Source organism: Thalassophryne amazonica, chromosome 7, assembly GCF_902500255.1.
Source record: "Thalassophryne amazonica chromosome 7, fThaAma1.1, whole genome shotgun sequence".
Taxonomy (NCBI): domain Eukaryota; kingdom Metazoa; phylum Chordata; class Actinopteri; order Batrachoidiformes; family Batrachoididae; genus Thalassophryne; species Thalassophryne amazonica.
Genome location: NC_047109.1, coordinates 82,251,706 through 82,260,397, shown reverse-complemented (window position 1 = coordinate 82,260,397; position 8,692 = coordinate 82,251,706). Strand labels below are relative to the sequence as shown.

The 8,692-nt window shown below is 38.6% G+C and overlaps 1 protein-coding gene across 1 annotated transcript in view; it reads right to left on the bottom strand.

The window, feature by feature from the left end:
- Positions 1–1,205: 1,205 nt before the first annotated feature.
- otoa (otoancorin) overlaps positions 1,206–8,692 on the bottom strand; it is a 69,243-nt gene continuing 61,756 nt past the window's right edge. Inside the window, 3 exon segments of the mRNA XM_034173659.1 lie at positions 1,206–3,616; positions 3,739–3,886; positions 3,963–4,051. Coding sequence (XP_034029550.1) covers positions 3,534–3,616; positions 3,739–3,886; positions 3,963–4,051 — 320 coding nt within the window. The 3' untranslated portion in view covers positions 1,206–3,533.

Below are 8,692 nucleotides of genomic sequence, written 5' to 3'. Positions count from 1 at the left end.
ATTGTTCACCTATTTAGGTGTCACCTCATTCTATATAAAATGTTACATATACGGGTTGGTGTGTTTTATTGTTCAAGATGATAATGCATCTTGCCATAGAGCAAAAACTGAAAACAGTCCTTGCAAAAAGACACATAGGGTCAATGTCATGGCCTGCAAATAGTCCAAATCTTAATCCAATTGAAAATCTTTGGTGGAAGTTGAAGAAAATGGTCCATGACAAGGGTCCAACCTGCAAAGCTGATCTGGCAACAGCAATCAGAGAAAGTTTGAGTCAGATTGATGAAGAGTACTGTTTGTCACTCATTAAGTCCATGCCTCAGACTGCAAGCTGTTATAAAAGCCAGAGGTGGTGCAACAAAATACTAGTGATGTGTTGGAGCGTTCGTTTGTTTTTCATGATTCCATAATTTTTTCCTCAGAATTGCATGATTACATATTTTTTTTCCCCTCTGCTTGGTCTAAAAAAGTAACCGTTACTGACTGCCACAATTTGGCAATTTGTGTAATGTGATCTGTGAATAATAATAAAGAATAAATGTTAAAAAAGACTGTAATATAACAACATTTTTGCCAGGGGTTGTATAATTCAGTGAGACGCCAGCTGAGTTGAATGAGACTTTATATTCAACCCAGCTCTGCCTTGTTGAACAGAACATTCCATCTTTCAACTCCTGCAAGTATTCCTATCATTGGATTAATAAACATTCATTATTTGTGTACTATTCATCCAAGGAATAAAACACACCAACCCGTCCGTATATGTAACATTTTATATAGAATTCAGTATAGTTACATGATTGATTTTCAGAGTATCCAATGTAATTAAAACTTGTGAAGCTTTGGGTGGGAAAACCTTTACCAAAACTTTGGTTTATATTACTATAAACAAATCAGAATGTGAACTGCATTCCGTGTTCCTGTTGGGGAACATGCTGGACTTTGGATTTTTTTTATTGCCCCCCCAGAATTTGATGATTCCAGGAAAACAAAACAAAAAAAAAATCATTGTCATGCCTCACAATATAATGGCACAGACTTGAGTTTTTCTAAATTTGCATAATCACAAAAATGCTTGAAAGTGTGAAGTTTGTGTTGTTTCACAGATTCAGGAGAATCAAGCACTGAACGGCACTCTGGACGCTGTGTTCTAAAGTGGATGGTTATAAATATTCCTGCTTAATCTGTCCGTTTGCAGCTGTTCGTGTCAGACAGACGAGCTGCTGGGAAAAAAGCCAAACAGGATCCAGCTCCCGACCTGGGAGTGTAAATAGAAGTTCTTTTAATGTTGTAGCCACTGTTAACCTGTGCGTGTTTTCTCAGGAGATTTTTGTTGAGCGCTTTAAAAATGCAATGCTGTATTTGTTTTTTGTCTTATTTGTTAAAAGAATTAAAAAGGCTTATTTTCACCTACAGCTTGATTCCATGATTTTGACCAATTATCACGTTCTCATTAGTGTCATGTCGAATAATCCAGTTAGACTTGATTATTGAAGTTAGACAAAAAAGTGCAGTTGGTACAAGTGAAGTAAAAGTAGCTTGTTATTCAGCCTGTGTGTGTGTGTCAGTCAGAGAAAGAAGTGGTTTGAAGCTTCACCAGTCACATTCAGCAATATATTAACCCTTTACATGTTAAAATGAACATAAAGTGAGACTGTCAGCACGCCGATTTATGCAGTGTTTGATTCAGTTGTCTGGCTGTGTGGTGGAGTTTCCAGGACAGTATCCTCGATGCTCAGTTGTTCAAAAATCACTTTAAAACTGTTCAGGGTCAGAGGAAAAAAAGAAGTTCCAGAACAATAGTTTTATTTGCCAGCAAAGGAAGCATTTCACAGTCTTCAAAAAACACCTGGAAAGCTTTGAAACACAAAGGGCGACAGTCACTTTTATTCCCTCACAAGGGTCAGTTCCCCCACCCAAAGTGGGTGGTCTTTCCAAACAGCAAATCTTACACCAATAAAAACAACTGTTAATGACATCATTTATGCAGGTATGATGAGACCACTTCTTGGAAAACCTCCAGGCTGAAGAGTCTATCTCTGGGTCACAAAAATGCCCTTTCTCTAAAAAAATCCCAAATGATCAGAATTTTCCACTGATGTATTTGATTCAATTTCAATGTTCCTTTTTTATTTAAATGAATTCTTTGCTTAGATTTACACCCTAAACTTGAAAATCTGGTCTGATGGTTTAACAAAAAAAAAAAATTTCCACACAACACATTTTAGCATGCATTATTTGACTTTATATAACGGCTGAGTGGATCCTTGTGATCTGATTAGTGCTTTGTATGTCACATGACATGGATTGCATTCAGAGTGCAGCTTGGTTCCATATGTTTGGTACCATTGCACTCTCACATGCATGCGCACATGTGATCACGCATACACAAGTGTGCACGAGTGATTCCATATTTTTTTCCCTCTGCTTGGTCTAAAAAAGTAACCGTTACTGGCTGCCACAATTTTTTTTCCTGCTTTCTTATAGTGTTTCTTAAAGCCAGAAAGTTGCCATTTGAAATGACTTTAGTTTTGTGTCATGTCTGTGATCTGCTTTTTTTCTACAAAATTAAACAACTGAATGAACATCCTCAGAGGCCGGTGATTCCATAATTTTTGCCAGGGGTTGTACGTATAATATCAGGTGTGTTTTTTCTAAATGCTATTATCTGTACAATGTGTACATCCTTATTCTTTCAAACATCTGTTAAAATATATGTAGTGCACAACATAATCATCTTGTATCATTAGCATATTAACATAAGATGGTCTTTTGTTAGCGCACTGCTTGTCTTTGATGAAATTAGAGCTGGTCTCTGGGACATCCTGAGAATTCCAGGGATCCATCATTCTAGCTGTTGGTCGTCACAGTGAGTCTACACAGGTAGTGTGAGGGCTGTGCGGAGCACTAATCCAGCACTGAAATCTGAGTGGCCATTTGGTCCAGGAGATCCAGATTGGTAGTGAAACTGGTACGATATTGGATCTGGGTTTTGGTACCCAATCCTCACCCATGTGAGGTTAAATTTGTCAAAGGCCAGCCATTGGGGTCAAGGTCATCTGTCCCCTGCTCTTTCCTTTGGCTACGTTCTTCCAAAGTTGTTATATGGATGAAGGCTGTCCCCCTACTTGCCCTTAAAGAGTTTTGGCAGAGGTCAACCAAGGTCCTTGGGGTCAATTTAGGTGGATTCTGAAATCACGGCAAATTCAATCTGTGGACAGCTATATGCTATTCCATGTAGAATTCAGAACATGAACACCAAGATTCTAAACCTAAACATACAGTTTCCAAAGAAAGTTTCACAATGTTTACCAGAAAATTTTCTTTCTGATCAGATCCTTAATAATGCTACATTTATCCTATCTGCCATAGCTGTTAGTGTCTCCATGCCCACAGATGCTATTGTCTAGCATGTATGTATGTATGTATGTATGTGTTTATCTCAGCTTGTTACAGCCTCGGAAATGACTAGCGCTAAATCAGCAGCCGTTAATTAATGCTCTGTTGGGCTTTGTCGGTGGGACTGTTAGGTCTCACAGCAGCAGAAAGCCAATAAGGAGGAACAGGAAAGGTTTGATGAAGGCTGAAATCCCCTCAACACTCAGTGATGGAGCACCTGCACAGCAGAGTGAATACACAAAAATACATGCAGGTTATATGACACTGTTAGTTCACAGCATTATGAAAGAAATGTTAATCACACATAGACTCACTTCAATGATTTGTAGAATTTCTTACCTGCGATACTTGTCTGCTCTGTCCTCAAGCCTTTCAGAGCTCGATCAAGTGCAGCTTGTTGCTCTTGTCCCAGTCCAGAGCGCTGGCCAGATGATATCATGGCAGCATTGTCTGGTCCAAAAGCTTCAATCTGTTGAACTGAGAGCGCCTGGAAGAATCAGTGTCACAGAGGTCACCCAGTTTGATCATACAAAGCAGATTTAACAAAAGATGCAGTTACTCACAGAAAGGGGTATGTGTGGGATGCAAGTCAGGGTAATAAATGAAAAAATACTTGGGTCCAAAGATGTCCACTCAAAAACATCCAACCCAGCTGAAGTAAACAGAAACAGATGATCAGTGTTTGACAGCTGACTAGAGGCAGCCGATGCACCAGCACACACTGTAACAGCTTTGTGCACAAGTACATTGCATCCGGAAAGTATTTGCAGTGCTTCACTTTTTCCACATTTTGTTATGTTACATTATTCCTTTTGCCAGGAAGATCAAAACTGAGCTCAAGTGCTTCCTGTTTCCACTAATCATTCTTGCGATGTTTTGACAGCTTAATTGGAGTCCAACTGGGGTAAATTCAGTTGATTGGACATGATTTGGAAAGACACACACCTGTCTACATATAAGGTCCCACAGTTGACAGTGCATGTCTGAGCACAAACCAAGCATGAAGTCAAAGGAATTGTCTGTAGACCTGTGAGACAGGATTGTCTTGAGGCACAATCCAAATTAGCAATTTTAATCAGTAAACAATGGACATTGTGCTGCAGTGCACCACGGAAGTTTGGGGTTTTGAGGTTTTAAATGTTATTGTGGTCCATGTTAGTTTAACAGTGTTGTTAGTGTTATTGTGTCTTTGCAGTTCAATTGGGTTAGTCAGTTTAGTTAAGTGTTGCTGTTACCATGACTGACTAGTGTCCGGTTGGTAGCAGGAGTGAAATATGTAGTGATTTTAATGTCTTCTGCCACCATCTTTGTCAAATTAAAAGCACCTGCTTACAGCAGCTGTGTGTGTGTGCGCAACTTCAATCATAGAGAAACTGTGGACAGCTGACATTTGCCGTTTGGTATGCTTATGCATTTTTGGTCAAGGATAAACTGTGGAAATGGAACACTGATAGGACTAATATTTGGTGGTGAAACTACAGATATTAGCTAACAACACTCAACAATGGATGTTGGTAATTACTTTCTGGACTCCACGCCATTCCAGTGGGGGCGGGGGTGGGGTGGACAGCTAAAAAAAGTGTGAGTGTGGTGAGTGATTTTATGTAGTAAGTTCAATACAAGTACATAATATAATTGTAAATATGTTAAAAATACATGGATGACACAAAAAAGTGAAAACACTGATTTCCATTGTGGTCCATTTAAAAATCTAATGACAAAATAGCAGTAAAAATAAAATAATAATAATACTAGTGTGTATATAACAAGAACCTAAACAATTTATAAATATATTAAGACAGTAAATTAACATTTTAAAAAATTACACAATTAACAGGAAATAAAAGGGTTGAGTTCCTCTACTAAAAATTGTTGAGGTCTAAGGTTCTAAAAACATTCTGGACTCACACGACATTTCCGCATGGTGTTCAAATACTTATTTTCCTCACTGTATAGCCTAATCATATACTGTCTCTTCAAATTACTAAAATAGTTTATTACCACTATCTGCTTCTCTATCATATATTTGTGTGTATTTATGTATAATGTATGTTTACAGTGTTTGCAAAATACCTGTCTACAGTGTAGCCTATATCATAATATTCTATTACTATTAATCCCACTATGAATATTAAAATACGACGAACCATTTGTCCTGTATCATAGCTACATGTGTGATATTTGCTGAAAAATCTGTGTGAAAAACAGTTTAGTATTCAGAGAATAAGAATGGATTAAATGCGCTGGACGTGCCAAACAGCACTGAGTGGAGCGGGTTGGACAACTGGGCTATGATGGCGGCCCACGGCTCGTCACATCACTGGCTGGTCTTGCTAGCTGTTAACTCTATTCTAAAACTGAAAATGCTGTTTTTGTAACCTGGTAACACCTCTGGAGTGTTTTACAAGACATCTGATGGACATCAACGTGCACGCACATCACACGGGGTCCAAGCTAAATTGTCAAAAGCTCGTATTTGCACACATGCACATTCTCCTGCAGATGCTGTTAAAATGTAATTAAAATCTTGTTTATGATTGATAGATTAATTGACTAAGTTTATTCTGCAACATCAATATAAACATACAGAGGTAAATGTATCAAAGATACATGGATAACACAATAAAGCATAAATGCTTATTTCCATTGTAGTCCTTGTGAAATTATCATGTGACAAAATAGAGGCTTGACTGAACATGTGCAAATTGTACACAAGATAATAGGAGATATATATATATATATACACTCAACAAAAATATAAACGCAACACTTTTGGTTTTGCTCCCATTTTGTATGAGATGAACTCAAAGATCGAAAACTTTTTCCACATACACAATATCACCATTTCTCTCAACTATTGTTCACAAACCAGTCTAAATCTGTGATAGTGAGCACTTCTCCTTTGCTGAGATAATCCATCCCACCTCACAGGTGTGCCATACCAAGATGCTGATTAGACACCATGATTAGTGCACAGCTGTGCCTTAGACTGCCCACAATAAAAGGCCACTCTGAAAGGTGCAGTTTTATCACACAGCACAATGCCACAGATGTCGCAAGATTTGAGGGAGCGTGCAGTTGGCATGCTGACAGCAGGAATGTCAACCAGAGCTGTTGCTCGTGTATTGAATGTTCATGTCTCTACCATAAGCCGTCTCCAAAGTCGTTTCAGAGAATTTGACAGTACATCCAACCAGCCTCACAACCGCAGACCACGTGTAACCACACCAGCCCAGGACCTCCACATCCAGCATGTTCACCTCCAAGATCGTCTGAGACCAGCCACTTGGACAGCTGCTGAAACAATCGGTTTGCATAACCAAAGAATTTCTGCACAAACTGTCAGAAACCGTCTCAGGGAAGCTCATCTGCATGCTCGTCGTCCTCATCGGCGTCTCGACCTGACTCCAGTTCGTCGTCGTAACCGACTTGAGTGGGCAAATGCTCACATTCACTGGCGTTTGGCACGTTGGAGAGGTGTTCTCTTCACGGATGATGCGAAGGAGATGTGTTGCACTGCATGAGGCAAATGGTGGTCACACCAGATACTGACTGGTATCCCCCCCCAATAAAACAAAACTGCACCTTTCAGAGTGGCCTTTTATTGTGGGCAGTCTAAGGCACACCTGTGCACTAATCATGGTGTCTAATCAGCATCTTGGTATGGCACACCTGTGAGGTGGGATGGATTATCTCAGCAAAGGAGAAGTGCTCACTATCACAGATTTAGACTGGTTTGTGAACAATATTTGAGGGAAATGGTGATATTGTGTATGTGGAAAAAGTTTTAGATCTTTGAGTTCATCTCATACAAAATGGGAGCAAAACCAAAAGTGTTGCGTTTATATTTTTGTTGAGTATATATATATATATATATATATATATATATATATATATATATATATATATATATATATATATATATATATACATACATATATATACATATATATATATACAGTGAGGAAAATAAGTATTTGAACTATTTTAATTTTCTGCGGTTTTGGAAGTTCTCCCACTTAGAAATAATGGAGGGGTCTGAAATTTTCATCTTAGGTGCATGTCCACTGTGAGAGACATAATCTAAAAAAAATCTGGAAATCACAATGGGCCTCATGTAACAACGTTGCGTACGGCGATATTTGAAAAATATACACCAGGTCGAGAGGTGGCGTAAATTATACACCAAAATGAACCAGCACTGGAATCCACATAAAAATGAAGATGATCAACATGATAAACAGTGCCATTATACAAATCAATGCAAATGTTACATAAATAACACTTTCCTGATTATACTACATAATAATCAATACAAATCCCGCCTTTGCGGGATTGTTATGGAGCACGATCCGTGGTCACAGCACTGACTGCAAAGAAAGCGCTGCTCGCCTTTTTCTCCAGACTTTGAGCCTGGAGCCAGAGCAGCACTGAGCTTAACTTCATGTGGTGTGATCGTTTTAGACAATGGAATTGATAATAACAACTGTAGTTTCGTCATTCCCTTAATTCGACCGTGCTGCAATCAGGTTTTGTCGTCTCCATTCGGTTGTCACAATAAAATAAATACAGAAATACATTTAAAAAATAAAGAAATCTGACAGACTAGGCAAGTCTTATTAATTGAGCGAGCAAATATCCACATGTCAAGAATTATTGACATGTGAAAAGAGAATACAGTGGTCCCTCACTATAACGCCGTTCACCTCGGAGTCTCGCGGAGTATTTAGTCCAATTTTGCATGCCTTTTTTTTTAGTGTTCTGCGTATCTGTTTATAAGAATCTTGTTGCCCAGAAGAGAAAAGAGCGCCAACAACTACTCATAACTGTGTTTGTCACACTGAAACAAACACCTGCTGCAGCCAGGTGTGAGTGGGAAAAGGCGCAGAGGCCCGATCTGTGAAATACTGGTGAGTCACTATTAATAATTTCTTATGTGTCCAACCTCGTTCGTTGATCGTTAAAATTGATTCGTTAGTTCTAAATGCCATCATAATTATTCATAGGAAAACGTTCTATTTTTATTTCTCAAACAAATGTTTGGGCCTGAAAACAGTTTGGTATTATTTTCCTACTAAGGTTTGAATTTTGAGAGTGTTTACACACGAGAGAAAAGTGAGAAAATGTTCTTGCCTGATTGAGAAAGTGTATAAAATGTGTAGTGAGGGGTTTTACAGCTTTGAAACGTCTATAATAATTGTTAAAAAATAACGCTGCCTAACGTCGCGGTTTCGTGTATTACGGGCTATTTTTTAGAACGTAACTCCAGCGATTAATGAGGGACCACTGTAAC